Source organism: Aricia agestis, chromosome Z (genome assembly GCF_905147365.1).
Source record: "Aricia agestis chromosome Z, ilAriAges1.1, whole genome shotgun sequence".
Lineage (NCBI taxonomy): Eukaryota > Metazoa > Arthropoda > Insecta > Lepidoptera > Lycaenidae > Aricia > Aricia agestis.
Genome location: NC_056428.1, coordinates 8,466,849 through 8,487,782, shown reverse-complemented (window position 1 = coordinate 8,487,782; position 20,934 = coordinate 8,466,849). Strand labels below are relative to the sequence as shown.

General features: G+C 37.2%; 3 protein-coding genes across 3 annotated transcripts in view; 2 read left to right on the top strand and 1 right to left on the bottom strand.

Moving 5' to 3' along the window:
- The window catches only part of LOC121739007 (BAI1-associated protein 3), a 133,898-nt gene that overhangs the window by 95,390 nt on the left and 17,574 nt on the right, over positions 1-20,934 (bottom strand). The gene's annotated exons all lie outside the window — the stretch shown is intronic.
- LOC121739005 lies at positions 5,826-6,521 on the top strand. Its single transcript, XM_042131309.1, has one exon. The coding sequence runs from the start codon at positions 5,926-5,928 to the stop codon at positions 6,484-6,486; it is 561 nt and encodes a 186-aa protein (XP_041987243.1). The 5' UTR covers positions 5,826-5,925; the 3' UTR covers positions 6,487-6,521.
- On the top strand, positions 9,419-10,121 carry LOC121739006. Its single transcript, XM_042131310.1, has one exon. The coding sequence runs from the start codon at positions 9,519-9,521 to the stop codon at positions 10,077-10,079; it is 561 nt and encodes a 186-aa protein (XP_041987244.1). The 5' UTR covers positions 9,419-9,518; the 3' UTR covers positions 10,080-10,121.

Below are 20,934 nucleotides of genomic sequence, written 5' to 3'. Positions count from 1 at the left end.
TTTGCCGCATTCGACCGGCGCAAAATCGAGAATCAATTCTCTCGAGTGACACCTACAGGTGACCCCTCCGGTAGACCGTAGCGTGTGTGGTAGCCATAACCTTCGTCTTGAGGTTCGAGCGCTTGGAGTCCCGCCACAAAGTGAATTTTAGCTCCTTTGTGGTGAGAGTCCCGACGCACCATCTACCGACCTTCGAGAGGAGTTCTGGCCGATTCGAGTCGTCAACAGGAGGTTCTGAGGACGACTTCCGAATACGTCGCGCCCCAGGTCGCAGACAATACGTGTTTAGTGTTTGTATTAGTAGTGTGTTAGTATTAGTTTTTAGTATAATTGTATGTATGTTAGTCTCTATGGTATTTATATTATGAGCCAAGACGCCTGAGTTAAATAAATAAATAAAATAAGGTGCTAACATGCTTCAGTCAAAAATTTTTAGGACATAAACGAAGGAAGAGTTTAGCCTAGAATGTGAAAGAGTGACGTTAATGTGTTTTTATTATTTTCCTAAGATTGTTCTGGGTTTTTAATGTGTTTTATTGGTAGAATATTAACCATTGGATATTTATTATCATGCACAAGTATAGGCCAGTGATACAACTTCCAGAAACGTGCCTTTTGTGTTCCCTCCTAAACACCATCGAAAGTTTTAGTAAAGCTTCTACCATTTTACTGAATCGACCGACTTGAGTCCTTGACTGCATTGACTTTTACTTTGACTAGACTTTGGACTTTACTAAATAGAAAATCGATGCTAAAAATTGTTATAAGAACATAGTTTTCCCGCTACTTATTTGACACTTGCCATGGTTATATAGCCGAAGCGCCATAATAAGAAAAAAATAAACAAAGGATAAAATATTCAATATTAATTAACTTCAATGTTGTTGTTGTTAATGTTACTCCACTGATAAAATATAACAGACCAAATCGTCAAACATAGGAACAGAGGGGTGCAGTCCCAGCGAAGGAGCGTAACAAAAGGTGTTTAGTTCACTGTCTTCCGCAATTCAACGATGTACTATCAGTGTAGTTGATTCCTAGGCAGATCGCGGACCTAAGTAATTTGGTCGCGTTTTATCAAACCCATCCGACAGATGACAGCTAACATTGAATTGACATAAGCCGACCATATGACGTAGGTCCGTCAACTGCCTAGGAATCAATTTCCTCGATGGCGCATACTAGCTATTTTAGTCCCGACTGTAGTTCAAATTGTAATCGAACACCAAATATAATACCAAGCTTTACAGCTTCACCAAACTTCAAAATGCCTGACAAGTGGCAGAAGTGCCTGTTTTTTTAGTGGCTGTTGGCTATAGCATATAAATAACCATAATAAATGCCAGTGTCAAGTATTAAATTGCGAGAAAAAAAGATCGTATGACGTTTCTATCGTCGAAATTGACAAAACTCTAGACCCACTCTTGTGACCGAGCGTAGTATTTTGAAGACCCGTCCCTAAATGGGTCACGTAGTATGGGTATGTTCCCTTACGCTTGCGTTCGGTATTATAATTTATAACCGAACACCATAGACCATCCTTGTCACTCTTGTTACAAAATAATATTGGCATCTCGCCCTTGACTACGAAGATACATTTTTGTTTGTGTGTGTAATGTTTTGAGTGTATTGTTTTAGGATTGCTTTTCAAATGTCATTTCGTAGAGTATGGCATGTCTACCTCAGTATAAATAGATGTCTTTGTCTGCAGTATGTTTTAAATTTCCTTTCAATCTTATTTTTAATGGCTGGTTCGTCAAATGCAAGTTCTCATTATGTGAAAGCTGATACGAGAAGCTTACCAAAAGTTCGAAACGTAATGTTGGTCGAATTTATTGCTACTTTAACGCCATTGAAGGTCAAACAAAGGTTAAACATATTTGTTCAAAAATATAAGTAACTTATGGGTATTTTTTTCGTTTATATACAGAAAAACGATCACTGACCATATTCCTCGAAATGTTTTTGTAGTGAGCAAAATTAAAAAAAAATGGACAATCCCCATTGTTCCCATCAGGGATGTTGCGGATCCCGATTTTTTCACATCCGCGGATGCGAATGCGGATGCGGATTTTTAGAGGTTCACATCCGCGAATGCGGATGCGGATGCAGATGTTTCGGATCCTACATAAATATAGTTTATAAAATGAAAAAGTATTATTTTAATTTTTAATTAATGTGTTACAAAATAATAGTACAGGTTCCCCAGAATAAATTTTTTAATTAATATCAAGCTAATTTTTGTGAGTAGCTTTATTTTGAAACGCATTTTGAATAGAACAATCCATATTTTAAGACCATCAAATCGAAATATTAAATCATATTTAATATTTATCTTTGTTAGTTAAGTACCACTTTCGCAGAAGAAATTATTGTTCCGTTTATCAAAATGAAACTGCTTACGAAAATTACCTTGATAGTAATTAAAAAAATTGTTCTACTGTACTATAATAATACTTTTGTATTAAAGAGATAATAATTTGTAAATGAAAATTACATTAATTCCCCTGTATTAACCTCTACCAATTTTTTGTTAGGAAGTACACGAATTTATAAATAGAAGCGGCATTATTTAATAAAAATAATGCCGCTTCTTATTAAGAGGGCGACTAACCCCAAAAATCAAACATCGTCCTTCTCTTCACACTCACGCCCGTCTTTCATATGCCAGGTGAAAAAGAACGACGCGGATTCATCGCCAAAATCTTAATAACTAGATAAATATACAACATTTTAAAAATCCGCTAGGTCGATCTCTCAATGATAGAATTTTATACAATGTGTTAAAATATTAACTTAGTTCAATGCACGGTTATGGCAATAAATGAAGAATTCGTGAAAATTAGATGCATCTTTGTGATTTTTTTCTATCGAGAAAATTTTAAGATATCGTGTTTTTGCTCAGATTTAATTCTCAGAAATTTTATGTAGTATCTAATTTTAGAAAATGAAAGAATTCGGGGCTTATTTTCAAGTATAAAAACGAATTATAAAAACGACACTTTAGGGATAGTCCCCCTTAAGTAAGAAGCACAAACATACACGTAGTGATTAATTTACACAAGACAATAATGAATGCACCACAATAAACGCGTCGGATCCTGTGACCGTTTTTAGGGTTCCGTAATCAACAAGGAACCTTTATATTTTCGGTCTATCTGTCCGTCTGTCTGTCTGTTTCTCCGTGGTTTCGCTCAGAGAATAGCCTACGAAGCCAAAATTTGGCATGAATGCACATACATATAAACGGTGTCGACAAAATGGTATATAAAACCTTTAAAAAAATCTAGTATTTCACCAAGCGGGGAATAAGTCTTTGTATTTTGCGTCCAGTCCACCGTGTGTGGTGTCGTTGGATAGGGTTTTAAAAATTTTACGAGTTTATTCGAAAAAAAACTTTATTCGAAGAAATATGCAAAGTTTTAAAGTGGAAGAAATCCTTAGTGTCCAGTGTCTCCCCCTTCTACCATCTATTAGCTAAACGGATAAGATATTGATTCTGTAAAATATGTGGAAAAATTCATGGGAGTAGGAAATATGCTAAATTTAAAAAGATATTTATCACGGCTAAGAAGACTTTATAAGTTATTGAGAAGTACAAAGGAATTTTTCGTTCAAATTCCTTTGAATGTAACTGAGATGATGTTGTTAGTAGTGTAAAAAATGTTATAATTGTACATTCATAGACGATACAAAACTTATTAAAACTGGCGGTACCGTAATGTACCCAGTATTGTGCGTAGCCGATACGTACTTGGCCGGCTTTTTCGCTCCCATTGGTCATTTGTAACGCGCAAGCGGCACGCGCCATTCACAGTCCCTGCCGCTTTTTTTTCTGGTCGCAACTCGTATGACATTCGCATCCGCATAAAAATCGCATCGATTTAATGCGGATGCGGATGCAGATGCGGATGTCAAATATATGCGGATGCTCCGCATTTGCGGATGCGGATGCGGATATTCGCAACATCCCTGGTTCCCATTATTGAAATCGAGCAAAAAAGGCCAAAAAATCACGTTTCTTGTATGGAAGCCCCCCTTCATTATTAATTTTATTTTGTTTTTAGTATTTGTTGTTATAGCGGCAACATAGAAGTCTAGCTATAGCGGTTTTTGAGATACAGCCTGCTGACAGACAGGCGGACAAACGGACAGACAGACAACGAAGTCTTAGTAATAGGGTCCCGTTTACCCTTTGGGTACGGAACCCTAAAATGCCCGTAACTTTTTTATTTGCACGGTCGGATGGTACAGGAATTTGTGTAATCAGCCCGAAATGCCTAATAGTTACAAAAGATTTTTAATATCAAACTTGTCCATAAGCCCCACTCAGAAGCTAGTTGGTAGTTGACGGTTTTATTACATTCTTCAGGCTTTCAACGGTAAACGGAGTATGTATTCATGTTATTGTATCTTGACCCGACGCGCTCTATTGTTCCGAGGTCCTCTTGTTTTCAATTTTGAGAATTTATTACATAGGCAGGTAGGTACTAACTTATTATAGCAGTCAATATTATATTTAATTAAGTGGCTTATGCACAGGCTATTAATATTATTAAATACACGCAGTTTAAATCAATGCAAGCAGCACAAGAAAAAAAAAAAGCTTTTGGCGCCTTTTCCAACAAAATCCAAATTTAAATTTTTGATAAAACTTTTCTAACTTTTATGAGTTTGAAGATGGTTTGAAGCTACGTTAGTTTTCTACCGTAGATACTACCGTACTTATTAATATTTGTGAATTTTAGAACCAATAAAATTAAGTTACTAATGGTACGTCTGTATACGTATATTATATTATGTAATGCTAAGAACACGGGATGAAACTTGACAGGACCTAGGTAGTTAGGGCACAGATTATACATTAGTAGTACCAAGTTAAGGCTGATTGTTCTCGAAAATACAAAATAAAAACATTTGGTACATTTATTGCCTATGAAGCTCAAGCACTGAATAAATAATAGTAACTCAAGTACAATTTTCTGCATTAAAACACTTTCACAATATTAATCACTCATTATAACTACTTTACTACTTTGTAAATAAGTGATTGGTTGACCGATATGACAAAAGTATTTTAAGCGTTAAAATTATTTTACGTCAGTTTATACTGAAATCAAAGTGTGGATACCTAATGACTTTCAAATAAGTGATAATAGTTCTCTCTGTTCTTTATTTATTTTAGATTGTTAGAAAAAAAATAACCCCGCAAAAGAAAACAGTACAGTAAAGTAGTCACTCCGTGTACGAGGTGGGGTATGACATATATGACACATCAATATTACGGAAACTTAAGTGACCAAGATCTATTTCATATTGTTTATTTTAAATTGATGTTATAAATAGGTTAAAACTAGATATACTAAAGTCTTAGAAATTGAGAAAAACTTGATTAAAATAGGTTCCATTTGATTTTTGTACTGAAGAAAAGATTTCGTAGTTTACAGTTTGAAGAAAAAGTCAAGTTTTTGGACTTTTGCTTATAAAATGTATTTTATAATGTAAAATTGAATTTACTTTACTTAAACCAAATCATTATTAGATATTTAAATATATTACTTATTATTTTACAATCACAAGGAACAATTTTTCGAATTTAACTGCCTTTCATCGTTGGAGTATGTCATACCCCACCTAGTACAGCATGGTGAGATTAGTCACCTAGTACACGGAGGGTTAATAATTATTATCACATAGTTTGATCTGTAGTACAAAACTATTCAAGGACAAAGCGTTTCAAGCGTAAGTTCATAATTAATCGAGAATAGACCTGCATTTCCTTGGCCTTTAAATATCTGGTTTAAGTTTTAGGACGACATTTATACCGGTTAGTTAAACAAAAACTCCCTTAACGATAGCCGCGTATAAATACATGGAGCAGTTAGCAGTCGGCATCAGTTGTATCTCCCAACAACCGGCAGCACCATGTTCAAGTTCGTAGTATTGTGCGCTCTGATCGGGGCCGCGGTGGCCGAGCCTGAGCCCGGAGCGGTGTTCAGCTCCTACGCCTACCCGGGCGCCTACTTGTCGTCGGCGCCGGCGTACATCCCCAGCGCCTACAGCAACGTCGTGTACAACTCGCCCCTGGTGCAGCCTACCTACAGCACCTACTCCGCGCCGCTGGCCCACCTCATCAAGAAGCGCTCCGTGCTGGTCGGCTCGCCCGCGCTCACCACGTACGCCGCCGCCCCCTACGCCACCTCGTACGCCGCCGCCTACCCCGCCATCTCTCCCCTGGCCACCAGCTACGCCGCCGCCATCCCCACCACGTACTCGTCTCCCCTCTTCACCACCGCCCACCTCATCAAGAAGCGGTCCGCGCCCCTGATCGTGCCGTCCACCTACTCCGCCATCTCTCCCCTGGCTACCGGCTACGCTGCGACCGGTTCCTTCTACACGCCGACCTTCGGCGCCGCGTCCTACATCTCCTCCCCCTACGTCTCCTCCCTGCCCCTCGCCTACGGAGCTCCCCTCATCAAGAAATGAATAACATAGCAGCCACGCCATCCACATTTTCAAGCTAATCGGATACTGCCAAACATCTGTGTTACCATCTACAATTATTACATGTACATAAGTCGACGGCTGTTTCTGAATAAATATTACCGATGAAAAACAATCTCTTTTAAATTGTATTCCTAAAACAACACATTTCTATATTTTAAAAGTGCAATGACGGTGATAATAATGATGATTAATATAACTGGTCCACCAGCATGATTTTTAATAGGGAAGACCACAAACAACTTTTTCGCTGCGTAGCTATTGTTACGTTCAGCCAAACGTCATAAGATTAATTATTATTTTGTCTTTATGTGTTATGGAGCCTTCTTTTCTTGTTATTTCAAGTTAGTAACCCCCGTCAAAAAAGATGATTGTGGATAAAAGTCTCTTATAGTTCTATGGAATTTACTCCTGGAGATAATATAAAAACCACCCTTTGCTGGTTGGGCGACTTACGATGCCATGGACAGACACACACACAGACAGATTGTACACAACTTTGCTGTAAACAAACAGATGTCTATCTTTTCATCATCATCAGGCTGCTCAGTGAAGGAAATTCAGGATTTATCAGGTTCATGAAAGGCTGTAAGCAACTTACAGTTGTTTGATCGGTTTTTAGAGATATCCGTGGCCACAAAATAAGATCTTCTGACCGAGCGAGATAGCATGCTCGGTCAGGCCACTGACATCATTTTAGACGTTGTTTATAATCCATACTAATATTATAAATGCGAAAGTATCTCTGTCTGTCTGTCTGTCTGTCTCGCTTTCACGCCAAAACTACTGAACCGATTGTAATGAAATTTTGTACACAGTTATTCTAGAGTCTGAGAAAGGACATAGGCTACATTTTGATGTGGGAAAATATCTTATTTCCATGAAAATATCGATGAAAATTAATTCGCATTGCGCGTGGCCAGCGCTCATCCCGGGGGTCCTGGGTTCGAGTCCCGCAGGCGGAACAAAAAGTTTTCAATGTTCCTGGGTCTTGGATGTGTATTAAAATAAAATTTCAAAAATCTTAAATATATTTTATGTATAATATTATAAAAAATCCAGAAATATATCGATGCACCGAACATTTTAGTTCTAATACGATTCAACAGATGGCGTTTTATTTTTTACTTCATTGTAACATAGAACTAATCATACTTATTAGTTACTAGCTGTGGCCCGCGACTTTGTCCGCGTGGACTTCAGTTTATAAAGCGCGATGTCAACAAAATTGGTGTCAAATTCTTTTATAAAAGACCCTGGTACCCCTTAAATCAATACACCTGTGCAGTGTGCACACAATAAATATTTCATTTTTTATATTAAACTTTATATTTTATGCCAAATTTTAAAGCTTATCTACCCCCCCAATTACACAACTTTACCCATAAACTATTTATCATTGATAGGTTTAAGGTTACGTCACTGCACAGATAAAGTACTGAGTTATTTAATACCGTAGAATAGATATAACAATCGAAAAAAATCAAAACCTAAATGTAAGATGATACCACCTTTTATAGAAAGACTTTTGAGCAAGCGTCAGCGCGATGTAGAAGACGCACGGCGCCATCTATTATGAATTTTTTGGAACTAACTTAATTTGAACAAATTTACGCATTTCACCCCCTGACAACCCTTTTTTCCAGTAAAAAAGTAGCGTATGTCCTTTTTCAGGCTTTAGACTATCTGTATACAAAATTTCATTACAATCGGTTCGGTAGTTTTGGCGTTTGGCATGAAACGAGACTGACAGACAGACAGACAGACAGAGATACTTTCGCATTTATAATATTAGTATAGATTATGTGAACACTGCACAGCTGTTTTTGGGTATTTTGATTAATTAAGGGCCGCGCTACACCGGAATGGCAGCGGCGAGGCGAGCACTTTCAGTGCTGCCATTCCGGTGTAGCGCGGCCCTAAGAGGGGTACCACTTACCAGGGTTTTAAAAAGTTTTTAAATTTGACACAAATTTTGTTGACACCGCGCGCTATAAACTAAAGTCCACGCGGACGAAGTCGCGCGCGCGGGCAACAGCTAGTCTATATATATAAAAATGGATTTTCAATAGTGTTAGTAACGCTAAAACTCGAAAACGGCTGAGCGGATTGGGCTAACTTTAGTCTTCAAATATTCGTAGAAGTCCAGGGAAGGTTTTAAAGTGACACGAAGTTCACCGGGGCAGCTAGTAATAATATATATGTTACCGTTCTCAGAAATTTCCTCGATAGCGCGATGCAGGATTATGACGCTAATTGTGGGTACTGCCACAGTTTCAATATTTTGCATTCATGGGACCCGGTGCTGCGGCGTCACCTGGAAATCTACATGATACCTACCCAACTCCTCGCCAACTTTGAGCAGAGATTTCATGTTTGGGCTCATTTTAATCTCACAAAGATTAATCGGTGTAAAACGTAGATTGGAACACACCAGTAGCCTTAGCACGGCCACTAGTAGAAATGCGAAAGTATGGACAAACTGTGGAAATAAACTTAAGGTAGCGTTCCGATCTTTTTTCATTCCCAAAAATTCAATTAAAATGCCACTTTATGACAGACTATAGTCCTAAAAATTCAAATAATATCCTACTCTATGACATATACTATAGTCTGTCATAAAGTGATTAGATATTTAAATATATTACTTGTTATTTTACAATCACAAGGAACAATTTTTCGAATTTAACTGCCTTTCATCGTTGGGGTATGTCATACCCCACCTAGCTGTACTAGGTGAGATTAGTCACCTAGTACACGGAGGGTTAATAATTATTATCACATAGTTTGATCTGTAGTACAAAACTATTCAAGGACAAAGCGTTTCAAGCGTAAGTTCATAATTTATCGAGAATAGACCTGCATTTCCTTGGCCTTTAAATATCTGGTTTAAGTTTTAGGACGACATTTATACCGGTTAGTTAAACAAAAACTCCCTTAACGATAGCCGCGTATAAATACATGGAGCAGTTAGCAGTCGGCATCAGTTGTATCTCCCAACAACCGGCAGCACCATGTTCAAGTTCGTAGTATTGTGCGCTCTGATCGGGGCCGCGGTGGCCGAGCCTGAGCCCGGAGCGGTGTTCAGCTCCTACGCCTACCCGGGCGCCTACTTGTCGTCGGCGCCGGCGTACATCCCCAGCGCCTACAATAACGTCGTGTACAACTCGCCCCTGGTGCAGCCTACCTACAGCACCTACTCCGCGCCGCTGGCCCACCTCATCAAGAAGCGCTCCGTGCTGGTCGGCTCGCCCGCGCTCACCACATACGCCGCCGCCCCCTACGCCACCTCGTACGCCGCCGCCTACCCCGCCATCTCTCCCCTGGCCACCAGCTACGCCGCCGCCATCCCCACCACGTACTCGTCTCCCCTCTTCACCACCGCCCACCTCATCAAGAAGCGGTCCGCGCCCCTGATCGTGCCGTCCACCTACTCCGCCATCTCTCCCCTGGCTACCGGCTACGCTGCGACCGGTTCCTTCTACACGCCGACCTTCGGCGCCGCGTCCTACATCTCCTCCCCCTACGTCTCCTCCCTGCCCCTCGCCTACGGAGCTCCCCTAATCAAGAAATGAATAACATAGCAGCCACGCCATCAACATTTTCAAGCTAATCGGATACTGCCAAACATCTGTGTTACCATCTACAATTATTACATGTACATAAGTCGACGGCTGTTTCTGAATAAATATTACCGATGAAAAACAATCTCTTTTAAATTTTATTCCTAAAACAACACATTTCTATATTTTAAAAGTGCAATGACGGTGATAATAATGATGACTAATATAACTGGTCCACCAGCATGATTTTTAATAGGGAAGACCACAAACAACTTTTTCGCTGCGTAGCTATTGTTACGTTCAGCCAAACGTCATAAGATTAATTATTATTTTGTCTTTATGTGTTATGGAGCCTTCTTTTCTTGTTATTTCCAGTTAGTAACCCCCGTCAAAAAAGATGATTGTGGATAAAAGTCTCTTATAGTCCTATGGAATTTACTCCTGGAGATAATATAAAAACCACCTTTTGCTGGTTGGGCGACTTACGATGCCATGGACAGACACACACACAGACAGATTGTACACAACTTTGCTGTAAACAAACAGATGTCTATCTTTTCATCATCATCAGGCTGCTCAGTGCAGGAAATTCAGGATTTATCAGGTTCATGAAAGGCTGTAAGCAACTTACAGTTGTTTGATCGGTTTTTAGAGATATCCGTGGCCGAAAAATAAGATCTTCTGACCGAGCGAGATAGCATGCTCGGTCAGGCCACTGACATCATTTCAGACGTTGTTTATAATCCATACTAATATTATAAATGCGAAAGTATCTCTGTCTGTCTGTCTGTCTCGCTTTCACGCCAAAACTACTGAACCGATTGCAATGAAATTTTGTACACAGTTATTCTAGAGTCTGAGAAAGGACATAGGCTACATTTTGATGTGGGAAAATATCTTATTTCCATGAAAATATCGATGAAAATTAATTCGCATTGCGCGTGGCCAGCGCTCATCCCGGGGGTCCTGGGTTCGAGTCCCGCAGGCGGAACAAAAAGTTTTCAATGTTCCTGGGTCTTGGATGTGTATTAAAATAAAATTTCAAAAATCTTAAATATATTTTATGTATAATATTATAAAAAATCCAGAAATATATCGATGCAATGAACATTTTAGTTCTAATACGATTCAACAGATGGCGTTTTATTTTTTACTTCATTGTAACATAGAACTAATCATACTTATTAGTTACTAGCTGTGGCCCGCGACTTTGTCCGCGTGGACTTCAGTTTATAAAGCGCGATGTCAACAAAATTGGTGTCAAAAGCTTTTATAAAAAACCCTGGTACCCCTTAAATCAATACAGCTGTGCAGTGTGCACACAATAAATATTTCATTTTTTTATATTAAACTTTATATTTTATGCCAAATTTTAAAGCTTATCTACCCCCCCAATTACACAACTTTACCCATAAACTATTTATCATTGATAGGTTTTAGGTTACGTCACTGCACAGATAAAGTACTGAGTTATTTAATACCGTAGAATAGATATAACAATCGTAAAAAATCGAAACCTAAATGTAAAATAATACCACCTTTTATAGAAAGACTTTTGAGCAGCCGTCAGCGCGATGTAGAAGACGCACGGCGCCATCTATTATGAATTTTTGGAACTAACTTAATTTGAACAAATTTACGCATTTTAACCCCCTGACAACCCTTTTTTCCAGTAAAAAAGTAGCCTATGTCTTTTTTCAGGCTTTAGACTATCTGTATACAAAATTTCATTACAATCGGTTCGGTAGTTTTGGCGTTTGGCGTGAAAGCGAGACTGACAGACAGACAGATAGACAGAGATACTTTCGCATTTATAATATTAGTATAGATTATGTGCACACTGCACAGCTGTTTTTGGGTATTTTGATTAAGATTTCATGTTTGGGCTCATTTTAATCTCACAAAGATTAATCGGTGTAAAACGTAGATTGGAACAAACCAGCGCCTAGCTTATCAGCCCGTAGAACTTAGAAGTCTCGTGTTTAGTCTCATACCTATTAAAGACTTCATTGAAAAAAACATTTATAGAAGTAATCATGTAATAGATGATTTTGTTATGCATAACTAAGAATTGCTTGTGGTCTAAGTTAAAGTTTACTGTTTTCTGTCTATTATTAGAATTAGATGTAAATATATTATTGCCTATTAATAAAGATTTATAAAATATTGTTTAAGTTTTATATATAACTTGCCCGCGACTTCGTCCGCGTTAACATAGTATAATAGATAATTATGTAATAACAAAGATAAATAGTTTCCATTCTATTGTGGTTCCATAAACAAAGGATGAAAACGGGACTCTATTTAAGCGGATGGACGGATAAAAATGGGACCATCTTCGTCATAGTAGTTCCAATCTTTAATTTCCGTTCAATCAGTCGAAAATCTATGAAAATTTGATACAAATTTTCATCCCCTATTTTATCCTCTTGGGGGTTTAGAATTGATCAAAATCCCTTCTTAACGCTACGTCATAGTATCTGCATGCCAAATTTCAGCCCGATCCATCCAGTGGTTTTGGCTGTGCATTGATAGATCACTATGTCAGTCAGTCAGCTTTGAGTTTATATCATAATATACTTAATATTTATATTCACACTAGCTGTTCCGGCAAATGTTGTTTTGCCATATATAAAGTGTTTCGATTTTCGCCCATATTATTTTATTGAAGTGACTTATTATGTATGTCACCATGGCAACGTCCATCGCTATCGCGACGCACAAACACTGGTCGCCGTCAGTCTCGAATTATAATAATTTACTATTATTTATTCAACAAATGCATTTATCAATATAAATAGTAGCCAGTAGCCGATTCTCTGACCTACTGAATATGCATATAAAATTTGGTAAAATCAGTAAAGCCGTTTCGGAGGAGTACGGCGACTAACATTGTGACACGAGAATTTTATAATATATAAAATTATCTTTAGATATAAATTTACTTTTTATTATTTCTTAAAATGTGTGGAGTTAGGTAGCTAATAGAGAATAGAAATTCAAGAACCGGACCCTTAGCACAAATTACTTGCTAATTAAAACAAAATAATTTTTAACTTTTTCAACTGCTACGCTACGTTACTACACTATACTAAATTCTGAAATCGAAACAAGGACACTTGGTACATCAGTGATCAGCAGTAACTAGTCAGGTTTCGTATGTTTATTATGTTTGGGACTTTGGGTGTATGAGCTAGAACCCATTGTAATTTATTGCTGATACTAAAATAACAGGCACTGATTAAACTTTGAAAAGCTGATTAAGGGATGTGGCAGCAACCAGTGATTTCAAATGGAAAGGTTTCGGTTTGTCCCATGTTCATTTTTGTGGCTTATTTCCACCAATTACAAAATTTATGCATTAAATCATCTTCATCTTTGATAGTAGCCTACTAGGAGCGTAGCTCTAAGTGAGACAGAATTAAAATTTAAACATTGCATATCAATTGACCAAAATTTATTTTTACAGCCATTTATGTACACAGTTGTTGGTGGTAATTAGACGTTTGTAAACGAACAAACTTTATTCAACAGAATAAAGCGAATGTCCGTTGATCTTGATTAATTTCCTTACAGCACTCTTGTATGGCGTCAATTATTTACTTCTTGATGAACGGAGCTCCGTAGGCGAGAGGCAGGGAGGAGACGTAGGGGGATGAGATGTAGGATGCGGCGCCGATTGTTGGCGTGTAGAAGGAGCCGGTCGCGGTGTAGCCGGTAGCCAGGGGAGAGATGGCGGAGTAGGCGGACGGCACGATCAGGGGCGCGGACCTCTTCTTGATGAGGTGGGCGGTGGTGAAGAGGGGAGACGAGTACGTGGTGGGGATGGCGGCGGCGTAGCTGGTGGCCAGGGGAGAGATGGCGGGGTAGGCGGCGGCGTACGAGGTGGCGTAGGGGGCGGCGGCGTACGTGGTGAGCGCGGGCGAGCCGACCAGCACGGAGCGCTTCTTGATGAGGTGGGCCAGCGGCGCGGAGTAGGTGCTGTAGGTAGGCTGCACCAGGGGCGAGTTGTACACGACGTTGCTGTAGGCGCTAGGGATGTACGCCGGCGCCGACGACAAGTAGGCGCCCGGGTAGGCGTAGGAGCTGAACACCGCTCCGGGCTCAGGCTCGGCCACCGCGGCCCCGATCAGAGCGCACAATACTACGAACTTGAACATGGTGCTGCCGGTTGTTGGGAGATACAACTGATGATACAAATCAGTCAGCCTTCGTATTTATAGAAAGGGATTAAGACACTAAGGGCGTTTTCCTAAACCGGTCCTGAAAGGTCATTCAGGAAGCTGGCACTTATAATGATCTTGAAGGCTACTGAGACTGGACTTGTATAGAAATATAGTAAGTAGAGATAATAGTGAATGATTAATCTATACAGCGAAAAACTTTGGATCCCTTTGGACGAAAATTGCGGAAACGTAGGTGAATGAAATTTCGCATAGTTATAGTTTACTAGAGATCGCCCAATGGTCGAAATTCGACCTTAGTTTCAACGACATTAGGACTACTACCTATATTTTGTAAAAAATATTGACTTTATCTTTTTTTTTTTCAACTTCTTCTTTTTTATTAATGGCTCCTTTGTGAGTTGCCAGTATCAGAGTGTTTTGGCAAAGACTTTACTTTATGAGATGGCTTTATGAAGAAACAAGGTTACGGTATGATGAGACGCGTACGGTGACTGTTGAAAAATCTAGGGTTAGTTCACACCTTACAATTTAATACTGTTAGTATAAATGTATGAACATAAAGTTTCAACTAAGGGAGTATTTACAGAGGACAGAACTGAAGTAAAATTGATAGGGCGAGGAATAGTAGGGGGAAGGAAATCGTATAAGGAAGGTTGGTATCTTGGGCAAGAGAAAAAAATATGGTCTAGAGTGCCCTCGTCTAGGCCGCATTCACATAAGGAGCTATCTCGGACCCTAATCTTTGCTAAGAAAACAGGCGTGCAGCAGTGTCCTAGCCTCATGCGACAAATTGTTGAACACACTGTTTTGCTTGCCTTTTTGAATTTAAAAAACCATGGCTTTACTGGAATAAAATTTTTCTCGTCTCTGGGACTTAGCTGATGGCTGACTGGCCGTGTAAGCATTGTCTAATATTATCTTAAATTCAATAAAAAAACTGTCATCCATTTTCAATTTGTCAACTTGTTGTCAACAGACTTCAACCATAAAGAAAAGAGTATAATTCGTACCATAAACCTATATTAAGTCTATGATTCGTACATAGACTTAATAATATATAGGTACTGTCGTATAGACCACCTGACAACCCGAAAATGCGTGACCATTTTCGATCTGTCAATGTGTGCGTGTTTATATCATAGACATAATATATACTGTCGTAAAGACCACCTGACAACTCGAAAATGCGTGACCATTTTTGATCTGTCAATGTGTGCGTGTGCTAGTGATGTATATTTTACTATCGATAGTATAGTATTTTGCTATCGATAGTTTAGTCCGTTCGAGTTATTTTACCTGAGTTTCTATAAGAAATAAATAATATGCAACTTTGATAGATTTGTATTTCAAATTAGGTATCATAAATTTTAATTGGCAAAAAAGGTGACGATTGAAAAGTAGATACACATTTTCTTTTGGAATGATTTTTCAATCGTCGGATATGTTATGACATGAGGTTCTTATAGGGGTAAATAATTTACACTTAACACATTATAAAGTTACTTATTTATTACTCAGGTAAAATCTATCTGGTAAATCAGTCCTTACATTGAAAGTAAACGTTGAAAGTAAACAACACACATAGTATATTATATTTTATTCTTAAATTAAATACATATTATAAAATATCATAATATTTTATTACAATTATTTTGAACCGACTTCCAAACAGGAGGAGTCTAGACGTTCGCCTGTGGATATATTTTTATGTATGTTCAACGATTACTCCGCCGTTTATGAACCGATTTTCAAATCTTTTCTTTTGCTGTACATTGTATTGTTCCGAGTAGGTATCATGTTCACAAAAGTGGTGGTCTGGTGATGGAAACAATGAGAAATCGAAGTGACTCCTTGATATTCAAATGGGAACATATGGTCCCAGAAAACGTTCAAAATCTTTCGATTAATAAATTTAAAAAAGTAGTCAAAGAACGTTTTGTGCCAAAGCCAAAATGATTTCATAATTGATGGCACATCTTGGGAGTAGAATGCTGAATGACTGCTTGCAAGGCTACTTCTACATGACTTACAATTATTATGTATCTATCTATGTTTACATTGCATAATTTTTAGTTACAGCATTGTAAATTTTGTTTTAAAAGATTATTTTTTTTCTCACTTTTTTTTGGTAAAAAGTGGGCGTGCGAGTTTCTTACGCCGGTTCTTCTCGTCGGCTTAGTTACCAAACCGGTGGTAGGCACCATGTATTCTGAAAATATATTTCATTTTAGATTTGTTCAGAAATAAAGCAATTTTGATTTTGATTTTTTAAAACACCAACTGTAAGTATAGAAAACGTTAAGGACAGCTAAAATGAGTAAAATTATTATTTTTAAACAAAAAATTAAAACCGACTTCCAAGGCAATGACAATAGTAATATTATACTTAAATGAACTAAAAAGTATTAAATAATTCTTATTCTGTACTCAGTATTAATTCTGTTCTCAATCTTCATTATTTTGCAATCGGTACCAGCTAACCTAATCGCCAGTTCTCTGACAGAATAGGTATAACAGCAACTTATATACTTAGGACTGGTACCGACTTCAAAATTATGAAGATTGAGTACAGAATAAGGATTATTTAATACTTTTTAGTTCATATAAGTATAATCTTAAATGAACTAAAAAGCATTAATTGCTTATAATTGCTTATTTTTAATAATCGCTTCAGTAACAAGTGCAACAGTATGTCAAACTTACTGGCACAAATAAAGTTGGGATAGCTCCTTTAACCAAAATAGTATTTATTCTAATTTTTCTTTAAAAATGTTTCATGAAATGTTTGCCTACATATTGTTGAATTTTTCTTGGGATTCCAACCAACACGCCCAATTAATTTCAGCCATTTTCCTCTTATTAGAGGATCTTGAGGGAATCTGTAAAACAAATGATTATGATATATAAATTATCTTAAATACGGAGAATCTTTGTTCAAGCTGTATATACCTGTAATAGACTACGAGTATTGCGTTAGATCTTATCATAGCTGTAGTAGATTTTAATTATGAATGTTGCCGCAATGTGTTGTTGGTATATCTTTAATAAATAAATAAATAAATAAATATAAACCTTCCTCTAGTTTTAGAGTCACTCTATATTATAGTAGTTATATTATATTAGCTATATTATACTATACTATATTATATTAGTTAAAATAAGATAATATGTCCTTTTTAGTCCGGCCGCACATTTTCCGAATTTCTGATCACAAAAATTCGGACGCCCCGCCCCGCTCATATATTTTGACACGTCAGAAATTCTTTTAGTATTATGGGTCTACAACAAAATGTATGAACAGAGTGCGTTCCGCCGGGCGTCCGAATTTTTCTGATCAGAAATTTCGGATAATGTGCGGCCGGGCTTAAGGTGGTAAATATAAAGGTAAATGATTTTTATTTTAGATTTATGTTATTGTAAAATATCGATAAGCATATCGATAAATTTGATTCAAGCACTAGCGTATATGTAAGAAATTTTGATGAAAAATTTTTCTTCAAAATTTGTGTAATATAGGAACAATAGTACCTTTAGTTACGCAAAATATGAAAGTAAAAGGGAGGATTCACAATATTTTATTTGAAATAGAGAACTAAAGACCAGAATATAGCAAAAATAAACACATCGTAGCAATGAGGACATGAAGATTAATTACGGGTGAAATGTATATTTTTCAGGATTATTCCTATGATTTACACTGCAATCACTCACAGCACAAGTTATTATTGTTATATATAATAGTATTTGTTGAAAATAACATACGATTTAAATAATAAATTGCTAATACCGAAAGGGCATAAAAACGATTGACGACTTTTGACGACCTGTCAAATAAAAGTTGTTACAATTTTCATTAGACTGCCTCTCTCTTTTCATCTTGTTATAATTCCATAAAGGATTTTCTTCTCTCTCGCACTCTTTGTTGGTCTTTAGCATTATATTATGTCTATGGTTTATATTAAGTCTATGATTCGTATAGGTTTATGAATCCGTATGTATAGGCTTGTAATTCGAAAATCTGTCATTTCTCATGTTTGTGTGTTGTAGTGTGTGTAATGTTTTATTTGTTAAAAAAATGTATGAGTAAAGCATAATTTCAAAATAATATTAGTTCGATGCACTCCTTCACCATATAAACTATAACTGTGCAAAATTTCATGCACGTCTACGTTACAAAGTTTTTCGTTCACGTATTAATATTATGATATGGTAAAGGAGTGCATCGAGCTAATATTATTTTGAAATTATGCTTTTATCATACATTTTTCTAATAAATAAAATATTACACACCCTACAATGTGCACTCTACCGTCTTTTTAGGGTTCCGTACCCAAAGGGTAATAACGGACTTCGATGACTGTCCGGTCCGTCTCTCTGTCCGTCTGTCTGTCTGTCTTCAGGCTGTATCTCATGAACCGCCATAGCTAGACTTCTGTTAAATTTTTACAGATTGTGTATTTCTATTGTCGCTACAACAACAAATTACTAAAAACAAAATAGAATTAATATTTAAGGGGGCTCCCATACAACAAAAGTGATTTTTTTTTTCATTTTTTTGCTCGCTATCAATAATGGCAACAGGTAGGGCTATGAAATTTTCACAGAATCTCTAATTATATATGCAATTTAATAATTAATTAATAATAATATCGAAATAAAATAAAAATTTTAGGGGGCTCCCATACAAATACATTTTGGCCTAATTTTGCTCTATAACGGTACGGAACCCTTCGTGCGCGAGTACAACTCGCACTTGGCCGATTATTTAATGATTCAAGCCAGCCTACCTAGCATACGCCAACGAGATAACTTACTCTACATGCTTTCTCGATGTTTGATGGTTTGTCTCTTCATCTCTATTGACCCTCCTGATAATTAAATTTAAGGTCGTATATCGACCTGGACGATCTCTAGTCACTTTAAAAATATCACTACTGCAATCAATAATTTCATGAATCTTTATAATAAGCCCAGCTTTTTAGGGTTCCCTAGTCTACAAGGAACCCATATAGTTTCGGTCTGTCCGTCCGTTTGTCCGTCTGTCTGTTAATTTGCATGATGCCGACAAAATGGTACATAAAATCTTTAAAAAAATGCGTCCCTTCACATCAAGCGGAGATGATTTTTTTTCGCGTCCACCCCATCGTTGGATAGGTTTTTTTAAGTAAGTATAATGAGTATTTAAACTTTGATTATAAAGTATTCAAAGATCATTTTCTGATAGGGATCCATTTGTGAAATATGAAGTTTTAAAGTGGAAAAAATCGTTGGAGTCCAGTGTATTAACCTAGATCAATGTACAAAAAAATTTGCTCGTTAGAGTTCCGTAGTCATCCAAGTTTTGTTGATTACAGAGGCCTAAATCGGAACCCTAAGGAGCTGATTTTTTGTATATTGATAGGTTAATCTATACTATAATATTATAAAGCGGAAGAGTTTGTTTGTTTGTTTGAACGCGCTAATCTCAGGAACTACTGGTCCGATTTGAAAAATTATTTCAGTGATATCCCATTTATCGAGGAGGGCTATATAGTATATAGGCTATATTTTATTAAGCTAAGACTAATAGGAGCGAAGAAATAGAGGAAAATGTGAAAAAAACCGGGGAAAATATTTGAAAGGGCTTATTTGAAGGCGCTAAGCTCAGGAACTACTGGTCCGATTTGGAAAATTCTTTCAGTGATAGATAGCCCATTTATCGAGAAAGTCTATATGCTATACTTTATGACGTTAAGACTAATAAGAGCAAAGAAATAGAGGAAAATGTGGAAAAAACGTGGAAAATTATTTGAAACGGCTTATCTCACGAACTACTGGAGCAATTTTTCTGTTATTTGGTACAGATAAGAAGTAGACCACGTGAAGGATTATAGGTTATTTGTGGACTCATTTGTCTGTGAAATATCTAATTTACGCGGGCGAAGCCGCGCGGAACGTCTAGAGTTCTAGACGAACTACTAGTAGTTATATAATTATTATTAAAGAGCAAGTAACATTGTCCAACAAATAGAACAATCCATATTTTAGGACCATCAAATCGAAATATTAAATCTTTTCTATCTCTGTTAGCTACCACTTTCGATCGAAATTAAGTTCGTCTTATCGAAATTGATATTACTTACCAATAGCCTTAGCACGGCCACTAGTAGAAATGCGAAAGTATAGACCACGTAGACAAACTGTGGACATAAACTGAAGGTGCCGTTTCGATCTTTAGCGCGGCCAATCGCGACCGACAGAAATTCAATTAAAATGTCACTTTATGACAGACTATAGTATACGTCATAGAGTAGGATATTATAATAGAATTTTTAGAACTATAGTCTGTCATAAAGTGGCATTTTAATTGAATTTTTCGGATCGAAAAAAAAGATCGAAACGCCACCTTAAGTTTATCTCCACAGTTTGTCTATACTTTTGCATTTCTACTGGTGACCGTGCTAGGGCTACAAGGAACACCAAAAAAAAAATCAAGCGATAGGTTCTCCACATAAGTTTTCTTTGGCAAAGAAGAGATAAAGTTAACTGCTAGACCCAGGACCGTTCTGGACAAGAGTATCACAGAATATAAATCACTAGAAGTAGCTTAAGCGAGACTTTTGCCAATAACATCCAATAATTATTATAAGAATTAAGTTTTAAAACAACAACCTCTTATAAAACTTTCACTACGAATATTC